The sequence below is a fragment of the Chlorocebus sabaeus genome, chromosome 17 (genome assembly GCF_047675955.1).
Source record: "Chlorocebus sabaeus isolate Y175 chromosome 17, mChlSab1.0.hap1, whole genome shotgun sequence".
In the NCBI taxonomy this organism is placed as follows: domain Eukaryota; kingdom Metazoa; phylum Chordata; class Mammalia; order Primates; family Cercopithecidae; genus Chlorocebus; species Chlorocebus sabaeus.
The window spans coordinates 28736423-28758801 of NC_132920.1; the positions used below are offsets into that span (position 1 = coordinate 28736423).

At 34.7% G+C, this 22379-nt stretch overlaps 1 protein-coding gene across 1 annotated transcript; it reads right to left on the reverse strand.

The window, feature by feature from the left end:
* Positions 1-2608: 2608 nt before the first annotated feature.
* Positions 2609-3894, reverse strand: LOC103221903 (olfactory receptor 2W1). The gene has a single exon (XM_007973335.3). It carries the CDS (start codon positions 3569-3571, stop codon positions 2609-2611), a length of 963 nt encoding a protein of 320 aa, XP_007971526.2. The 5' UTR covers positions 3572-3894.
* Positions 3895-22379: the final 18485 nt, after the last annotated feature.

Genomic DNA, 22379 nt, shown 5'->3' on the forward strand with positions numbered 1-22379 from the left:
AAAGAATTAGCCATTTACTTGCACTGAGGGGAGTCATTATGTCCATTTTCTGCTATGGTTTCCTTAGTCCACCACTCCTCAAGTTGTGATGGTTGACTAAGTTAGAAGGGTTGCTTTTATCTTTAATCATAAATCATTATGAATTTCCTTGTCTGAACCAGTCAGTATCTACCACGTTGTGGTTAATTGGGACCAATCAGAGTGGAACTTCTTGTGGAAGAATCTGGAGATGTCCATATGAAAAAGAAATATGCAATAAACTTGATTGTATTATATTGCATTTTTCCGACACTAGGCATATGTGGTTTTGAAAATTACCTTTTTACTGGGCATTTTGTGAGTGGCAGAAACATTTTTCTGCCTTGGCCAAGGGCTAACCTTAGAAAAAGATAAATGTGATAAGTAAGAGATGATTTATGGATATAATATCTAAGAGAGCTGACTTAGTTTCTGAATGTTGTTAAACCCTTTGAGACTGGTGCTCCACTACAGTAATTAAGCATCATTATGATGCAGGTGAAGGTAAGACATTCCGAAATTTTCTAGGACATGTTTTTGAAGGCTTGGGATATTCTGCTTAACCCCTATTTTTGTATTGTTTTTTAGTTAAAAACGATAGGCTGGGCGCGGTGGCTCACGCCTGTAATCCCAGCACTTTGGGAGGCCGAGGCGGGCGGATCACAAGGTCAGGAGATCGAGACCACAGTGAAACCCCGTCTCTACTAAAAATACAAAAAATGAGCCGGGCGCGGTGGCGGGCGCCTGTAGTCCCAGCTACTCGGGAGGCTGGGGAAGGAGAATGGCGTGAACCCAGGAGGCGGAGCTTGCAGTGAGCCAGGATCACGCCACTGCACTCCAGCTTGGGCGACAGAGCAAGACTCCGTCTCAAAAAAAAAAAAAAAAAAAAAAAAAAAAAAAAAAAAAAAAAAAGATAACAAGATGATTTTTGCTCTGTTTACAAACATTTGAATGAACACTGAAAAATTCATCCAAATTGTTAAAAATATTCAATGCCTACTAAGAGTCATGGAACCCTATTATATGATGGTGAATCGAGAAAGAGCTATACAAAATTATGCTTTCAAGGAACTTATAATTACATTGGCTAGAGGCTTATCAGTTCTATAAATAATGGTTGCAAAACAATGCAATTTGAACCTTTATAGAGATTTGCATGGCTTGTTAAGAGAACCATAGTCTAAGACAATGGGCTTCAACAGGGGGATACGCTCTGGGATACAGAGACTTTTGTAGGGTTATAAAGTTAGTTTTAAGGAAATAAACTTCTAGATCCTCCTTGTCCCTTTGTTTTCTTCCCTAGCATTTTCTTGAGGAAATGCCAGGTTGAGGGGTTAGACAGGTTCTCTTTCCAGCCTTCACTTTCAAAGATCCCCTCTCCTCCTTCACAAAAGAAAGGCGTAATTCCCATCTCTACTGATCTTACATATCATTGACGTTGTGAAAACCAGTGGTACCCCAAAGAAAGGGACAACTCAAAATTCTGGTGCTGTGCTCCTCATCATTAAAGATGACATGATGGAAGAGAAAATACATATTTTTAGATTCTAGCAATGTATCTTTCTAAATCTATCTAAATTGACCACTATTACTAAATAATGGGCACTTTTAGAGAAAGGTATCAGATCATGGCAGAAATAAAAGTTTAAAAAGTAATCACATTATCCCATAAAAGCTAAATATTATATTATGATAAATAGAAGTAAAACGATTTATTCTTTTATGAAATTCCACTACATATAAACATTACCACATTTCTAAAAATTCACATAAATTCCCCAATTCCATAGATGTATGTCAAAAGCCTAACTTGTTTCAAACTAATCATATTATCTTTCCATTAACTTGAGACAATCATGGAATAAATATTTCATGAATGAAAGATAAATGGATAAGACTGTGTCATTACCTTTAAAACCCTTTAATTTGTGGCTTCCTTGTATTATGATAGAGTAGTAATAGACTTAAGTAACAAAGACCCTTTACTCAAGATATCGATTTGAAATTTCATTGAAAAAAAGTGAATTGTTTTAAATGGGGCTTATGACAATTGTCTTATAAACTGCACTGTTTGCATCAAACACAAATAAATATTTGGGTGGCATTACAAAAGATTGGGTGTACAAAATCATTATTGTGTATATATATCTTTTTTCTCAAGCTCCAATAGAATGAACATTACTTGCATATTACTTACTATACACACCATAATGCATATGAAGCCATTTACTCAGGTCCATATTTTGGAAGAGGCAAGGATTAACATTGAAAATACAAAACTAGATAACCAAACAGTTGCTATGGGGTTTTAGAATAAATTAAATGCATTCACATTTATGTTTACATCCCATTTGTGTTATATTTCAAGCAAAAATAAAATTTCTAATGATCTGTTTTCTCTGATGATATACCAATGATCAGGGACATAAAGGAGCTAAGTAGAATGGTTGTAATTTTGTTTGCATCTACAAAATGTTTGTATATAATAATTATATTTATTGATCTCTATGATGTAGGAATTACTTGCCTTTGTAAAAATTAAAGAAAATTAGAAAACATATTTAATTGCCTTATTCACTCTAGTCTTTTTCTATGACTTGCAATTTCTCTTTATTTTTGTAGATTTGTGGTGCAATCTCATCAGTTTCTTCAGGGCATCCTTCATGTCCTTATTTCTTAAGGTGTAAATGAGCGGGTTGAGACTTGGAGTGATGATGGTGTAAAAGAGGGTAAGGAACTTGCCCTGGTCTTTGGAAGCACTGTTACCTGGTTGCAGGTACATGTAGATAATAGTTCCATAGAATATAGACACTACAGTAAGATGAGATCCACAGGTATTCATTGCTTTTCTCTGGCCTATTTTTGACTTCATTCTCAGCACAGCTTTGGCAATGTAGCCATAGGATATAAGAATAAGGATGAGAGGTGTGAGGACAATTATAATGCCTAAAGTGAAAACAGACATTTCAACTGTTGTGGTGTCTACACAAGCTATCTTGACCAGAGCTGGCAACTCACACAAGAAATGATCCAGACGGTTGTTTCCACATGTGGGCAAATTCAGAGTGAGTGTACACAGTACTACAGAATTGGCCATACTAATACTCCAGACCATGATAATCATCTTTAGACATAGATGTGGGTTCATGATTACAAAATAATGCAAAGGCTTACATATAGCTGTAAAACGATCATAGGACATAACAGCCAGGAGAAGGCACTCAATTGAGCCCAACCACATGTAAACATAGAGTTGGATGATACAGCCCACATAACTGATGGTCTTATCAGGTCCCCACAAGTTGACCAGCATCTGAGGGATGATGCTGGTTGTGAAACATAGATCTAGGAAAGATAAATTTCTGAGGAAAAAGTACATTGGTGTATGAAGCTGGGAATCCAGGAGAGATGCGAGAATGATGGCTGTGTTACCCACCAATGTAATTAAGTAGAAGATGGTGACAACTCCTGACAGGATCATCGCCATTTTTGGATGGTCAGAGAAGCCAAGCAGAATAAAACCATGTAAAGAACTATAATTTCTTTGGTCCATAGTCCTTCAATGTCTAAATCCTAGAGTGAGAAAAGGAGGAGGAGGTAGATGATCATACAAGGATAAGGAGAAGGAAGAAGAAGGAAGAAGAGGTAGAGGAGGAGGAGGGAGAGGAAGAAGAAAAGGAAAAGAGGAAGAAACAATTTGTCAACATGAACTATCTAAATAATTTGATAAAATATAGAACTAAACAAAGGGCGATAATTTATGTTACTAATTGAAAAAATTTAGTGGATAAAAGTAAAAATTACAGCCAAGAAATCTGCTATTTGTCATAGATTCTTTTACGGCAATGAGTTTAATATTAGATTTAAAAAAAAATCCAGGTGACCATGGGGAGTTCACTTTTAAACTTGAGGTCTGAATTATCTCACGTGTAGATTTGAAAGTTTGAAATAGATGCTGGTTCTAAAATGACCCTATGATTCTTTATAAGCTAGTTAGCCTGATAAAATGAACATATTCTTTTATTTGATCAGTAAATTCACCTGTAAAATTTAAGTACTGGGCTAATGGTAGGATGAGGAAAAGATGTGATAAACTGGAGGATGAACCTGGGGACATTATGCTAACTGAAGTAAGCTGAAAGACAAATACTGCATTATTTCGTTTATATATGGAATCCAAAAAAGTTGAACTCATAGAAGTAGAGAGTAGGGGCAGGAGATGGATAGGAAAAGGGGAGATGTTGATCAAGGGCATTAAGTTTCAGTTAGAAAAAAGGAACCAGCTTTAGTGATCTCACAGAATGGTACAATAAACAATAGTGCATGATCTCAAAATTACTAAGAGCAGATTTTAAGTGTTTTCACCACAAAAAATAAGTATGTTAGGTGATGGGTTTGTTAATTAGCCTGATTTAATCATTATACATTCTAAACATATATTAAAACATTATATGGTACCTCATAAACATATACGATTATTGTTTGTTCATTAAAAATATAACTTACAAAAGAATGAGGAAAGATTGTTCCTCTTTTTTCATATCTTAGTTACTAAACACCTTTGATCTTCTACTTTGTTTTGTAGGACATCTGGTATTTACCCTTGGACGCTTTGTCTTTCTCCTCCTTAACACCTTACTTATCACCAAAACTGGTAAATTTGGATGCAAAAATATATGCTAATTATCCTTTCCCTTTAAAAAATCCCTACCACCACTACCCTAATCCAAACCACTATGATTTCTTTTCTAGATTCTGGCAATAGTCTTGCATCCAGTCCTTGAATCCAGTCTTATGCCTTTACATTGTTATAACATTTGATAAAATCACGTCATCCATCTCCTTAAAACTTGTCAGCCGCTTTCCACTACATTTAAGAAATACTATATTGTATATTTAAAATTTTGCGAGGAGTGTAGATCTTATGTTAAGTGTTCTCATCACACACACACACACATACACAAACACAATAAAGAAGGTGGGAGGAACTGTTGGAGGTGATGGATGTATATATGGCATAGATTATGGTGATGGTTTCACAGGTACATACTCACTTTCAAACTCATTAAGTTGTTTACGTTAAATGTATACTGCTTTTGTATGTCAGTCATACTTCAATAAAGTGGTCAAAAAGCTAAAATAAAACATTTGGTTAAAAAATAACAGCCATTAGCCAGGTGTGGTGGCATGCTCCTATAGTCCCAGCTACTCAGGAGACTGAGGCAGGAGGATCACTTGAACCCAGGAGGTGGAGGTTGCAGTGAGCTATGACTGCACCACTGCACTCCACCCTGGGTGCTGGAGCAAGATCCTGTCTCAAAAACAAACAAAACCCAGATAAATATCAAACTGGTGCTTCTTTCTCTCTTTATATAGATGTAGTACAAAAAGTTGTGCTTTTTTTGTTTGTTATGCCATTTCAAAATTTTTAAAAATATTATTAAGAAATTACTTCCAACTGTGGCCATGATTCAAAAGTGGATAAATTTATGAGACTAACTGGAGATAGTGGTTGAAATAGCCATTTTGAGAAAATCATTTTGTGATTTCCTTGGCATTAGCTTTTCAAAAATTATGATTTGATTCTGAGTTCTGCCATTGATCAAATTGGATAGAAAGAAAAATAATTCTCTGAAAGATATTTCAAGCTGTCACACTCCATTAAAGTTCCATAATGTCTGAGCAGGGGCATGAATAATTAATACTTATTTATATTAACAGACTCGTTGATGTATATAATTGTGCCTAACTTCTGAATAAAGCAGGGCTTCAGTTAAAATTATATAAAAACCTGAACCTGAAAATTCTTTTAAAATCAAAATCAATATTATGCTGTTAATTTCTTAACTATTTTCATTATTACTATAGTCTATAAAGATTAAGTCAGGAAAGAATAAATATCCTCCTTCTGCCTATTAAAAAGTGACATAGAAAAATCTTCAAATAAATTTTCATGCGCAATATGAGATTTAGAAATGGATAAATAAAATCTGAGTCCTTTAGGGCTCCACAACCTTCAAGAATAAAATATTTCACCGACAGGTTTCACAGACGGCATTAAAAAACAAAACAAAACAAAATTTTAAAAAAGTATCTGAATTCTTCATTTTCAATTTAATCTATATTTCTCGCTTTTGTTTCTGCTGGATCAAAATGTTTGATATCACAAATTAAGAAATAGCTTCATGTCCTCCTCTTATAATAAAGAATACATTTAATGTTTCTTTCACAATCTAGATAAGGAGAATTTCTCTGCAGAGATTTACAATATTTATTCTCAGACTTCTGAAATAAAACCAGCCCATACAGATCTAAGTTCTTTTTCTTCTACTTTCTACAAATTGTTTTACCAACCCAGACATACTGTTTCTCCAAGAGATTAAGGATGAACATTACTGTGATCCAGAGAGAGTTCTTTTGCCATTCTACTTCTCGACTTTTGTAGAGTCCACACTATGGAAAATAGATCCCGGTGAAGCATTTTCTCTCCAGGGCTGTAAATTTCTCATGGTTTCCCTGCAGTTGCCATGGTGAATTCTGCTTTTCCCAAAGTGTGTTAGGGTAGAGATTCTCAACAGGACTCCTCCTTCTTGAATATATGACTTCAAGTAAGAGGATGAAACCTGTCACAAATTCTTACTTCTTGTTCTGAGTTTAAATCAACCTGCAAGTAGGTCTTGACCAAACAGAAACATTACGAAAAGCAACCAAATAATTCAGAATCAGAATTGAGCAAAATTTCCCAATATTACCTGAAGACTCAGATAATCAAAAAGATTATCTAAACCATTGGGACTGCATCCAATTAACTTTACTAGAGTACAGTGTCATAGAAAATGCCAGCTAATGAAACATTTGGAGAACTAGACTATACCCTAATATTTCACTAGGGCAGGTTTAGTAGATGTAAAAGTTATTTAATATGAAGGAAAACTATAGGACAAGGAAATAAGAAAATGTATTTTCGTATTTTCTTAGGTTGTGAATGTATTATAAATAAAATTTACTCATAAATAATATAGATTTCCAACACTACAATTATACTTAACTATAGAATAATCTTACTATTCAAAGCACAAATAGTGATTGTGGAACTAAACTTGCTCTGAGCAGATATCATTTAAATAAGGTACCTCTAGTGGTTGTCTCTGATACCCATGGTCAAAACAGTTGTATTTGAAAGAGCTGTTTAATCCCCAAAGCTCTAAACAATAAGACCAGGATCATAAGATTTATATTTTTGCTCAGTTGTTTTGGTGACCATGAGGGGTGATTCAAATACTTCAGTGTCTATGACAGTTCGTTTTGTTGTTGTCTCAGAGGTCACTATTTACACATTAAATTCTGGAGTAAGTATATACTATGAAAATTTTTGTGAGTTGGCTTATAATCATAGGTTTTAACAGCTTCCTTAAATTAAAATTACATATTAGCAATAATTGGTTTTAATAAAATACATAAGCATGAATTGACTGCCTCCTGATACACGTTCAAATGTAGATGACATTACTGATCAATAAAATAATTTTAACTACCTGCTTCTGTATGATAATAGTCAACATATCTTACACTTGAGATACAGTATAGTGTAATGGTTAGATGGATAGATTGTGGCGCCAGACTTTCTGGGCTGAAATCCTGGTGGCTAGAGTTATCAGATGTGTGAACTCGGGAAAATTACTTAACCTTCGTTGCCTCTGATTTCTTATCTATAATAGGGGATACTATAATACATAATTTAAAGGGCAAATATAAGGATTCAACAAGTTTAATATGTGTAAATACTACAATACTGGTTGGCACACAGTAAGCATCCAAATAAGTATTAACTATTACAATTTCAATCAGTTCAGGGTGTTTGTGTGCTGCAAAAATATTTGGGGAAAATTTATGCTGATATTTCGTAAAACATCTGGAAAAATACTCTCCTTATAAGCACTTCCTTTAGGATTATATATAATACATATATAAATATATATACTATATACACAGTATATACATACGTAAGTGTATATATTCTTTATAAATGCTATAATAATGATGATAAGAAACAACATCTACTAATGGTACATTTTTGTCTATCAAGATTCTAAATATCTGAATACTTGAAACTGTTCATGGACTAGAGACTCAATTTCACTTGTGTATTTTTCTCTTCCCATTTAGTCAAGTTTTCTACAGTTCTCCTTTTTCTTTTAAAAACTACTGCAAAGTTATAATTTAATTTCACAATTTCAATCCAACCATAAGCAAATATTCGATTTTCATTTGAAAAACAAAAATGTATATAAATTGTCATGCCCACCCATATTTCTGGTTTAAATACATTCCTACACAGTGATTTTCTAGTCCCTTGCCCATTATTCTGTGATTAAAATCCATGGGTTTGTTACTCTGGAGAAATTATAGAGGAATCCTTTGGATTTTTGAATTATTTTTTAAAAAGCTTTTCATTTGTTATCAAGAAATGGATATACCCAGCTTGTAAAGCAGATGCTGGTGCCTTAAACTTTAATATAAGACCTTTCCATTCCCCTTTGAATAAATCAAGACATGTTTTCCTGTTTCCTTTTTATTTAACCACTTTTTTCCCTTGCTTACTTTAGCCCTTTACTTATGGAAGTCATTTAAAGTGAAGTTATTAGCAGTGCTTCCACAACTGGCTGCTTATCAGAGTGACTGTATTGGCTGGCGTATGTAGAAATTTTAGAAATACACTGTCCTGGGATTCCTATGCCCTTGCCAAGGGCTCAATTCTTTTCTGTTTATACTGTGTCCCTAGATACCATCTTAGAGTTTTAAGGCTTTGAATCCCATCTACATATTGATGGCTTTCAAGTGTCTATTTCCAGTCTTCTACATTGAGCATCAAATAGGTAGTTCCAGCTGCCTAATTTCATGCACAAAATTATAAGTCTAAACATAGCTAAAATAGAACTCTTGATTGCACTGAGTCTGCTCTAATTCCAGTCTTCCTCATTGTAGTAAATGATATAAACACCTACCTATTTCTAGCCAGAAACCAGTAATTAAGGAGTTATCCTTAATTACTAGCCTGCCCTCATCTTGAAAATCTGAACGATTCCAAGCTTGACTTGTCTCCATTTCTAGAATGACTAACTGGGCCTATTTTTCCTGGATTACCCGATGTATTCCTATCTTGTTTCTCTACTTTAATCCATTCCCCTTTCAATCTATTCTCCATATGGCGGCCAAAAGCATTCTTTAAAAAAAACCACCCATTGGCCGGGAGCGGTGGCTCACGCCTGTAATCCCAGCACTTTGGGAGGCCGAGGCGGGCGTATCTCCTGAGGTCAGGAGTTCGAGACCAGCCTGATAAACATGGAGAAACTCCGTCTCTACTAACAATATATAATTAGCCGGGTGTGGTGGCGCATGCCTGTAATCCCAGCTACTCCAGAGGCTGAGACAGGAGAATCGCTTGAACCCGGGAGACGGAGGTTGTGGTGAGCCGAGATCGCACCATTGCACTCCAGCCTGGGCGACAGAGCAAGACTCCGTCTCAAAACAAAAAACAAACAAAACAAAACAAAACAACAACAAACACGCAAGAAAACCAAAACCACAAATCAAGTGTTTCCATTTACCAATTTGAAATCTTTCTAGACTTCCTATGCACTTAGGATAAAATTCACACTCCTTACCAAGAACTCTCAGATGCACCATGCCTGGCTCCTTTTTATCCCTCCCTCCTTCTCCCATTCGTCTCACGCCTTTGTCATTCCAGGGTTGCAGGTGTTAAAGGGTCTTTGCATTGAATCTCATTGGCCTGGCAGATTCTGTCCCCAGATTGAACTCCTTGTTTGTAATCGTTTTTCAGATATAATCTATTCAATGAGATCTTTCTTGACTACTTAATCTAAATTAAAATCCCTCCTCCCCAGCCACTCTGTATCACATTTCCATGTATTTTTCATAGCACTTATCACTCTAAATTTTGTTTTTTAAAAATGTATCTCCCCACAATTAAAACCTAAGATCCAAACGAATACGGATCTGATCCCCCTTGTTTGCCACATAACTGAATGAATCAATTCAGCAAATTTGATTAGCAATAGAAATATAGCAAACAACTAAGACAAAACAGGAAAGTCCCTGACCTAATGGAGCTTGCTTTTCTTTGTGAAAACAAGCTCATTAGCCAAATTATATAAAGTGTTTATTTGTTCATTGCTTGTTTTTTAAATTTTTTCTGATTTCTTTTTTTTTTAATATAACATCCCACCAAATAGGAACATTGTCTCTTTAGGAATAGCATCCCGTATGGATGTTGATTTCTTACTATGTGATTTTACAGACATTGTCTTCCAGTATTTCCGTAGACTAACTGGTCAGGACCTGTTAGCCCTGTGATAATGCTGCACTCAGCATTCCTTGATGATGTCATTTTAGCTTCCAGTGGCTGCTTGGTGCCTGGAAGGGAGTCTAGCATGTAACAGGGATCAATAAATGTTTGTTGACTATAAAGCAGTTAGAGCAATATCTGATGTGTATATTAAATATCCCATTCAGTCAAGATTATCTAGGGTGATATATTGAAGAAATACAATGCTAATGCATTTATGTGATGATGGAGATCAGAGTTTAATGATATTGATCATCAAATAGCCTGGATAAAGAGTACGTTCCCACAAGAAAGAGATTTCTGAGACTGCTTTTATGTTATCCTTTACATTTCTATTTTTTGAGTTTTTTTTTTTTTTGGCTTTTGACTTTTGGGTCTCACTCTGTCACCCAGACTGGAGTGTGGTGGTGTGATCATGGCTCATTTTGGCTTCAAACTCTTGGGCTCAAGAGATCCTCCCATTTCAGTCTTTCCAGTCACTGGGATTACTGGTGTGTGCCACAAAACTTGGCTCTGTTTGATTTTTTTTTGGTGGACCATATATTTTACCAAAGTATCTGAAATATTGTAAATGATATTTATTGAAATATCAGAAAATATTTTTGGCATACTTTGGGGAAAAAAGCAAACACAAAACCAAAACAATTTACCTATTTACCTTCTCGTGAACTTATGAAATCAAATATTTTAAGCCTTATTTTCCCCAAACTGTATGATTCTCTCAATAGTTGCAGAAAAATCTTTTGATAAAATCCAACACATCTTCATGTTAAAAACCCTCAATAAATTATGTATCCAAGGAACATACTTCAAAATAATAAAAGCCATTTATTTCAGTCCCACAGCCAACATCATACCAAATAGGTAAAAGCTGGAAGCATTCCCTTTAAGAACTGGAATAAGACAAGATTCTGACACTACTCTTATTCAACATAGTACTGGAAGTCCTAGCCAGATAAATCAGGCAAGAGAGAGAAATAAAAAGCATTCAGATAGGAAAAGAGGAAGTCAAATTATGCTATGATTCTATGACTAGAAAACCCCAAAGACTCTTCCAAAAGGCTTCTAGACCTGATAAAACAACTTCAGTAAAGTTTGAAGATACAAAATCAATGTACAACAATCAATAGCATTTCTATACATCAATAACATTCAAGCTGAGAGCCAAATCAAGAATGTAATTCCCTTTAAAACAAACACACACACACACACACACACACACACACACACACACAATCTAGGAATACTTCTAACCAAGGAAGTGAAAGATCTCCACAAAAAGAACTACAAAGCACTGCTGAAAGATATCATAGATGACACAAACAAATGGAAAAACCTTCCATGCTCATGGATTGGAAGAATCGACAACATAATTAAAATGTTTAAATTTTACCACCTAAAGCAATCTACAGATTCAACACTATTCCTATTAAATTACCAATGTCATTTTACACAGAACTAGAAAAAACGATTCTAAAATTATATGGAACCAAAAAAAGAGCCCAAATAGCTATAACAATCCTAAGCAAAAAGAACAAAGCTGGAGGCATCACATTACTGGACTTCAAACTATACTACAAGTCTACAGTAATCAAAATAGCAAGGTACTGTACAAAAATAGGCACTTAGACCAACGGAACAGAATAAAGAATCCAGAAATAAAGCAGCATACCTACAACCAACTGATCTTGAACAAAGTCGACAAAAATAAGTAATGCAGAAAGGACTCCCTATTCCATAAATGGTGCTAGGAAAACTGGCTAACTATATTCAGAAGGATGAAACTTAACCCTTACTAAGCACCATATGCAAAAATTAATTCAAGAAAGATTAAAGACTTAAATGTAAAGCCTCAAACTATAAAAATCCTGGGAGAAAACTCAGAAATACCCTTCTGGACATTGGCCTTGGCAAAGAACTTATGACCAAGTCCTCAAAAGCAATTGCAACACATAAAAAATTGACAAATGGAACCTAATTAAACCAAAGAGCTTCTGCACAGCAAAAGTACCTATCAACAGAATAAACAGACAACTTATAGAATGGGAGAAAATATTTGCAAACTATGCATCTGACAAAGGAGTAATATCCAGAATCTATAAGGAACCTAAACAAATCAACAAGAGAAAAACAAATAACCCCATTAAAGAACAGGCAAAGAACATGAACAGACAATTCTTAAAAGAAGACATAAAAGCAGCTAACAAATGTATAAAAAAAATGCTCAAACACTAATCATTAGAGAAATGCCACTCAAAACCACAGTGAGATACCATCTTGCACCAGTCAGAATGGCTATTACTAAAAGGTAAAAAAATGACAGATATTGATGAGGCTACAGAGAAAATGAACACTTACATACTGCTGGTAGAAATGTAAATTAGTTCAGCCACTATGGAAAGTAGTTTGGGAATTTCTCAAAGACCTGAAAATAGAATTATCATTCAACCCAGCAATTCCATCACTGGGTATGTGCCCCCCGCCCCCAGATAAATTGTTCTACCCAAAATATACATGCACTCGCATGTTCATTGCAGCACTTCACAATTGCAAAGACATGGAATCAAGCTAGGTGCCCATTAATGGTGGATTGGATAAATAAAATGTGGTACATATACAACATGGAATGCTACACAGCCATAAAAGAGAACAAAATAATGTCCTTTGAAGCAACATGGGTGCAGCTGGAGGCCATTATCCTTAGCAAATTAATGCAGAAATAGAAAACCAAATATCACAGCTTCTCACTTGATTTAAAGTTTAAGGAGCTAAATTTTGGGTACATACGGACATAAAGATGGAAACAAAAAACACTAGGGATTTCAAAAGGAAGGAGAGGAGGAGAGGAGCAAGGACTGAAAAACTTCCTATCATGTACTATATTCACTGTCTGGGTGACAGGATTAATATAAGCCCAAACCTTAGCATCACACAATATAACCTTATAATAAACCTGCCCATATACCCCCCTGAATCTAAACTAAAAATAGAAATTAAAAAAAAACCCTTTTTCATAGTAATCATAAAATATATACTTAGGCAATTTATGAAAATAATGTAGTTTTACATTTGTTCTTTTCACCCCAGCTTTATGAAGATATAATTAAGTAAAAATTGAATACACTTACTGTGTACATGATGTTTTGACATACGTATATATTGTGAAATGATTACCACAAACCAGCTAATTAATCTATCCATCAGCTGACATATTTTTTCTTGTTTTGTGGTGGGAATATTTAAAATCTACACTCTTAACAAATTTCAAATATTAAATACTGTATTGTTAACTATATTCACCATGCTGCATATTAAATCCCCAGAACTTGTTTGCCTTAAAGCTGAAAGCTTGTATCTGCTGACCAACATCTCCCTATTATTCCCTCCCCCAGTTTTTGGAAACCACCATTCTAATTCTATTCTCTGTTTCTGTGAATTCAACTTTTTAAGATTTCATGAATAAGTGAGTTCATATGCTATTTGTCTTTCTCTGATTCATTTATTTTACTAAGCATAATGCCCACAAGGTTGATCCATGTTATTGCAGCACAGAATTTCCTTCTTTTTGATGGGTGCTTGGTTTGTTTCCAAGTGTTGGTTAATGTGAATGATGCTACATTGAACATAAGAGTGCATATATCTCTTTGACATACTAATTTCATTTCTTTTGGGTATATACCCAGAAGTGGGATTGCTGGATAAGATGGTAGCTCTAGTTTTGATTTTTGAGGAACCTCCATACTGTTTTCTAAAATGGCTGTTCCAATTTACATTCCCACCAGTAGTGCATAAGGATTCCCTTTCTTTCTGAATCCTTCCCAATGCTTGTTATCTCTTGTCTTGATAATAGCCATCCTAACATATGTTAGCTGATCTCACCGTGGTTTTAATTTTCATTTCCGTCATGAATAGTGCTGTTGAGCATTATTTCACATATCTGTTGGCCATATGTATGTCTTCTATTGAGAAATGTCTGCTCAGGTCTTTGGCCATTTAAAAATCAATTTATTGTATTATTTTTGCTATAGAGTTGTTTGAATTCCTTGTGGTTTTTGGATATTAACTCATCAGATTTGTGAGTTATGTAAGATAATGGTTCCATTTTATTCTTTTGCGTGTAGAGACTAAGTTTTCCCAGCACAATTTATTGAATAAACTATCCTTTCTCTTGTGTATTCTTGACACATTTGTCAAATATTAGTTAGTTGACCATATATGTGTAGATTTATTTCTGGTGTCTTGATTCTGTTCCATTAGTCTATGTGTCTGCTTTTATGCCAGTATCATACTGTTTTGATTCCTATGTTTCTGTAATATGGTTTCAAGTCAGGAAATGTGATGCCTCAGCTTTTATGTTGTTCAAGTTGTTTTGGCTATTTTTTTTTTTTTTTTTGGTGGTTCCATACATATTTTAGAATTGTTTCTCTAATGCTGTGAAAAATGTCATTAGAGTTTTGATAAGAATTGCATTGAATCTGTCAATTACTTTGGGTATTATGGACATTTTAGTAGTATTAATTCTTCTATTCCATGAGCATGAAATATTTTAAACATTTATTTGTATTTTCTTCAATATATTTCATCAATATTATAGTTTTAAGTGTAAAGATTAATCAACTCCAGGGTTAAATTTATTTCTAAATATTTTATTCATTTTGTTTTTGTTTTTTGTTTTTATTTTTTTGAGAGGGAGTCTTGCTCTGTTACCCAGGCTGGAGTGCTGTGGCCAGATCTCAGCTCACTGCAAGCTCGGCCTCACAGTTTTACGCCATTCTCCTGCCTCAGCCTCTCGAGTAGCTGAGACTACAGGCGCCCGCCACCTCGCCCAGCTAGTTTTTTGTATTTTTTTAGTAGAGATGGGGTTTCACCGTGTTAGCCAGGATGGTCTCGATCTCCTGACTTCGTGATCCGCCCGTCTCGACCTCCCAAAGTGCTGGGACTACAGGCTTGAGCCACCGCACCCGGCCAATATTTTATTCATTTTGATGCTATTGTAAACGGCATTTGTTTTTCCAGATAATTCAGTGTTACTGTACAGAAACACAACTAATTGTTTATTTTTTCAATTGACAAATAAAAATTGTATTTCTTTACAGTGTACAATCATGATGTTTTGATATATGAATACATTGTGGAATGGCTAAGTTAAGCTATTTAATATATTTATTACCTCCTTTTTTGTGATGAGAACATTTAAAATATAATATTTTGGCAATTTTTAAGAATACAATATATTGTTATTAAGTATAGCCATCATGATGTGCAATAGATCACTTGAATTTATTCCTCCTAATTGAAATTTTGTAATCTTTGACCAAGATCTGTCTGTATTCCCCACCCCCTGGCCTCTGGTAAGCACCATCTTACTCCGTTTCTGTGAGTTTAACTATTTTAGATTCCATTTGTTTTTCTGTGTCTCACTTACTTCACTTAATGTCCTCCAGGAAATACATGTTATAATAAATGGCAAATTTTCCTTCTTTTTAAAAATTACGAATTGTATTCTATAGTGTATATAAACCACATCTTCTTTATTCATTTTTTTGATGGACACTTAGGTTGATTCCATATTTTTGCTATTGTGAATAATGCTGCAATGAACATGGGAGTGAGATATCTTTTCAAATAAGGCTTTCTTTGGATATATATCCAGAACTGGGATTCCTGGATCGTATGATAGTTCTGTTTTTAATTTTTTGAGGAACCTCCATACTATTTTCCATACAGGCTGTATTAATTTATATTTCCAACAATGGAGTGCAAGGGTTTTCTTTCTCTGCATCCTCTCCAACATTGTTATCTTTTATTTGTTTGGATCATAGCCATTCTAACATGTGTGAGGTGATCTCATTGTGGTTTTAATTTGCATTTTTCTAATGATTAGTGATGTTGAGCATTTTTTATATACCTGGCCATGTCTTTGAGAAATGTCTATTCAATCATTTGTCCAATTTTTCATTAGGCTGTTAGTTTTCTTACTACTGAGTTGTTTGAGTTCCTTATTTATTTTGCATATTAAACACATCAGATGTATGGTTTGCAAATATTTTCTGCAAATATTTCTTTGGGTGGTCTATTCACTCTGTTGATTGTTTCCTTTTCTGTGCAGAAATTTTTTGGTTTGATGTAATTCTATTTGTCCATCTTTACTTTTGTTGCCTGTACTTTTAGGATTACCTAAAAAAAAAACCATTGCTCAGGCCAGTGTCATGGAGGTTTTCCCCTGCGTTTTCTTCTTGTAGTTTTAAAGTTTATAGCATTATGTATAAGCTTTTAATTAATTTTGAGTTGAGTTTTGTAGATGGTGTGAGATGGGAGTCTAATTTCATTCTTCTGCAGGTGGACATCCAGTTTTCCAAACACCATTCTTTAAAGAGACTGTTCTGTTTTCATTATGTGTTTTTGGCACTTTTGTTGAAAATCAGTTGGCTGTAAACACTTGGATTTATTTCTAGGTTCCTTATTCTATTGTATTGGTCTATGGTTCTCTTTTTATGCCAATACCATACTGCTTTTATTACTGTAGCTTTGTAGTATATTTTGAAATTAAGTACTATAATGCCTCCAGCTTTGTTCTTCTTGCTCAAGATTGCTTGGTTTGTTTAGAGTCTTTTGTGGTTCCATATAAATTTTAAGATTGTTTCTCTATTTCTATGAAAAAATCATTGGTATTTTGATAAGAACTGTATTGAATTTTTTGATTATTTTGGGTAGCATGAATATTTTAGCAGTTTTAGTTCTTCCAATCCATGAACAAGGAATTTTTCCATTTATTTTGTTCAATTTCTTTAACCAATGTCTTATAGATTTCAGTATATGTATCTTTCACCTTTTTAGTTTAATTTATGCCTGAGCATTTTCATGTTTTGAAAATAGGATTGTTTTATTGATTCTTTTAAAAATAGTTTGTTGTTAGTGTAGCACTACTTTTTTTTTTTTTTTTTAATATACATTAAGTTCTAGGATACATGTACAGAATGTGCAGGTTTGTTACATAGGCATAAATGTGCCTTGGTGGTTTGCAGCACCTATCAACCTGTCATCTACATTAGGTATTTCTCCTAATGTTAGCCCTCTCCTAGCCCCCCAATCCCCGACAGGCCCCAGTGTGCAATGTTCCCCTCTCTGTGTCTGTGTGTTCTCATTGTTCAACTCTCACTTATAAGTGAGAACATGTGGTGTTTGTTTTTTTGTTCCTGTGTTAGTTTACTGAGAATAATGGTTTCCAGTTTCATCCATGTCCCTGCAAAGGACATGAACTCATCATTTTTTATGGGTGCATAGTATTCCATGGTGCTTATGTGCCACATTTTCTTTTTCCAGCCTGTCATTGTTGGGCATTTGGGTTGGTTCCAAGTCTTTGCTATTGTGAACAGTGTTGCAATAAACATACGTGTACATGTGTCTTTATAGTAGCAAGATTTATAATTCTTTGGGTATATATCCAGTAATGGGATAGCATGATTTATAATCCTTTAGGTATATACCCAGTAATGGGATTGCTGGGTCAAATGGTATTTCTGGTTCTAGATCCTTGAGGAATTGCCACACTGTTTTCTACAATGGTTGAACTAATTTACACTCCCACCAACAGTATAAAAGCATTCCTATTTCTCCACATCTTCTCCAGCATCTGTTGTTTCCTGACTTTTTAATGATCACCATTCTAACTGGTGTGAGATGGTAACTCATTGTGGTTTTGATTTGCATTTCTCTAATGACCAGTGATAATGAACTTTTTTTCATATGTTTGTTGGGCACATAAATGTCTTCTTTTGAGAAGTGTCTGTTTATATCCTTGGCCACTTTTTGATGGAGTTGTTTGTTTTTTTTCTTGTAAATTTGTTTAAGTTACTTGTAGATTCTGGATATTAGCCCTTTGTCAGTTGGATAGATTGCAAAAATGTTCTTCCATTCTGTAGGTTACCTGTTCATTCTGATGATAGTTTCTTTTGCTGTGCAGAAGTTCTTTAGTTTAATTAGATCCCATTTGTTGATTTTGACTTTTGTTGCCATTGCTTTTGGTGTTTTAGTCTTGAAGTCTTTGCCCATGCCTATGTCCTGAATGGTATTGCCCAGGTTTTCTTGTAGGATTTTTATGGTTTTAGGTCTCACGTTTAAGTCTTTAATCCATCTTGAGATAATTTTTGTATAAGGTGTAAGGAAGGGGTCCAGTTTCTGTTTTCTGCATATGGCTAGCCAGTTTTCCCAACACCATTTATTAAACAGGGAATCTTTTCCCCATTGCTTGTTTTTGTCAGGTTTGTCAAAATCAGATGGGTGCAGATGTGTGGTGTTATTTCTGAGGTCTCTGTTCTGTTCCATTGCTCTATATATTTGTTTTGGTGCCAGTACCATGCTGTTTTGGTTACTGTAGCCTTGTAGTGTAGTTTGAAGGCAGGTAGCATGACGCCTCCAGCTTTGTTCTTTTTGCCTAGAATTGTCTTGGCTATACGGGTTCTTTTTTGGTTCCATATGAAATTTAAAGTAGTTTTTCTAATTCTGCAAAGAACGTTAATGGTAGCTTGATTGGGATAGCACTGAATCTATAAATTACTTTGGGCAGTATGGCCATTTTCATGATATTGATTCTTCCTATCCATGAGCATGGACTATTTTTCCATTTGTTTGTGTCCTCTCTTATTTCCTTGAGCAGTGGTTTGTAGTTCTCCTTGAAAAGGTCCTTCACATTCCTTGTAAATTGTACTCATAGGTATTTTATTCTCTTTGAAGCAATTGTGAATGGGAGTTCACTCATGATTTGGCTCTTTGTTTGTCTATTATTGGTGTATAGGAATGCTTGTGATTTTTGCACATTGATTTTGTATGCTGAGACTTTGTTGAAGTTGCTTATCAGCTTAAGGAGATTTTGGCCTGAGACGATGGGGGGTTTGCTAAATATATAATCATGTCATCTGCAAACAAAGATAATTTGACTTCCTTTCTTCCTATTTGAATACCCTTTATTTCTTTCTCTTGCCTGATCATCCTGGCCAGAACTTCCAATACTACGTTGAATAGGAGTGGTGAGAGAGGGCATCTTTGTCTTGTCCTGGTTTTCAAAGAAAGTGCTTCCAGCTTTTGCCTATTCAGTATGATGTTGGCTGTGATTTTGTAAAGGGCAAAACAGGCTCCCTTTCCTCAAGCCTCTTTTCATTAAAGCCTGTAAAAATTACAGAAAAAATATTCAGAATGGGTTAAGCAATTTGACAGTCAGGAAATTCAGTTGAAAAGTGAGGTTTAAAACCTTCCTCAGAAAGTTAAAGTTCTAAATTGTATTGAGAAAATAGAATAAAGATTCACAGAATATTTACATTAGAATGAATTAATTAAGTACAGAACATTTTAAAGGCAACTAAAAAGATCAACCATGCATATTAAGTAACAGATACTTACAGAAAAAAGCCAAAGTCTGTCTTTGTCTTGCATTTTAAAATTGATATATCATAGTTATACATAGGCCAAAATTCTTAAAGAAAAATTGGTAAAAATTACTTGTTCCTATCAAAGACTCACTATTTCCCATATTTAAAAAGCTTATAGTTATGGACTTATAGTTCGATCGAACCTCAATGAGGTTCAATGAGTTAAGAAAATCCATATGAAAGACCAGAGATCAGCTAATTTTCCCCCCAAGAGCAAGATAGAAAATATTTTACGTTTTGCAGGCGAAGAAGCAAAATTTAAATATTACAAAAGTACTTAGGCAACAAGACATAAAAATTCCCACTTAGTGTTCTATTGGCTAAAATTAAAAAAAAAAAAAAAAAACCCTGACAATAGTAAATGCTAGAAAAAATGCAGAGCAAAGGGGACTCTTATTTATTACTGATGGAAATGCAAAATATTACAATCACTTTGAAGAACCACTTGGCAGTTTCTTATAAAATAAACTCACCATATCATCCAACCACCATCATTCTTCAAAGAACTAGAAAAAAAAATCCTAAAATTCATATGGAACCAAAAAAGAGCCCACATAGCCAAAGCAAGACTAAGCAAAAAGAACAAATCTAGAGGCATCACATTACCTGATTTCAAGCTATACTATAAGGCCACAGTCACCAAAACAGCATGGTACGGGTATAAAAATAGGCACATAGACCAATGTAACATAATACAGAACCAAGAAATAAACCCAAATATTTACAGCCAACTGATCTTTGACAAAACAAACAGAAACATAAAGTGGGGAGAGGACACACTGTTCAACCGATGGTGCTGGGATAATTGGCAAGCCACATGTAGGATAACGAACCTGGATCCTCATCTCTCACTTTATACAAAAGTCACCACAAGATGGATCAAAGACTTAAATCTAAGACTTGAAACTGTAAAAATTCTAGAAGATAACATCGGTAAAAACCTTCTAGACATTGGCTTAGGCAAAGATTTCTGACCAAGAACCCAAAAGCAAATGCAACAAAATCCAAGATAAATAGGTGGGGTTTAATGAAACTAAAGAGCCTTTGCACAGCAAAAGGAACAGTCAGCGTAGTAGATAACCCACAGACTGGGAGAACATTTTTCACAATCTATACATCTGACAAAGGACTAATAATCCAGTATTTACAAGGAACTCAGACAAATTAGCAAGAAAAAAATATCAAACAATCCCATCAATTAGTGGACTGAGGACATGAACAGACAATTCTCAAAAGAAGATATACAGATGGCCAGCAAACATGTAAATAAATGCTCAACATCACAAATGATCAGAGAAATGCAAATCAAAACTGCCATGAGATACCAACCTTACTCCTGCAAGAATGACCGTTATAAAAAATTAAAAAAAATAAATGTTGGCATGGATGTGGTGAAAGGGAACACTTTACACTGCTGGTGGGAATGTAAACTAGTACAACCATTATGGAAAACAGTGTGGAGATTCCTTAAATAACTAAAAGTGGAACTACCATTTGATCCAGCAATCACCTCACTAGGTATCTACTCAGAGGAAAAGAAGTCATTATACAAAAATATACTTGCACATGAATGTTTATAGCAGTGCAATTTGCAATTGCAAAAATGTGGAACCAGCCCAAATGCCCATCAATCAATGAGTAGATAAAGAAACCGTGGTATATATGTAAAATGGAATACTACTCAGCCATAAAAAGGAATGAATTAATGGCATTCACAACAAACTGGATGGGATTGGAGACTATTATTCTAAATGAAGTAACTCAGGAATGGAAAACCAAATATTGTATGTTCTTGCTCATAGGAGGGAGCTAAGCAATGAGGATGCAAAGGCATAAGAATGATACAATGGACTTTGGGGACTGGGTGGGGGAAAGGGTAAGAAGGAAATGAGGGATGAAAGACTACAAATTGGGTTCAGTGTATACTGCTTAGGTGGTGGGTGCACCAAAATCTCACAAATCACCACTAAAGAACTTATGTAACCAAATACCACCTGTTACCTAAAAACCTATGGAGATAAAAAATTAAAAAAAAATCAGCTACAAACCTCTTTTGCTATACTCATTGTTTAGTATATGACACATTTTTGCATGATTCTGTTATATAGGTTTTAACAGTATGTAATTATGACATTGGGTAATACTTATCATTCACTCATTTATTTAAAAATGCTTATTTAGAGCCCATTCTCTCAATACAGGTCAGTACTGTGAAGGACAGGTACAGAGTGAAATCAGGCCTAGTCCTTACAGACATGTGGATATGCCAGGGAGTCAACTTTCCTCCAAAAGAGTGATGTTTCCTTTGTCTCCAACAAGAGCAAAACTATAATATCCTTCCCTTCAAGTCTACAAAGGAAATTTTATTGCAATGCATACAACATAAACTGAGTGAATTAATTTATTATAATTAATAATTGATTACAATAAATATATTTCTGTATCAGAGGTTTGCACATTGTGAGTTAATAGATTTTGTTCTTGTCATTTGGAAGAGCACAGTGGAAATACATGAAGGATGGGCAGATGTGTGAAGGCTTCAAATGAATGTATGTAGTTGTTAGAAAAAC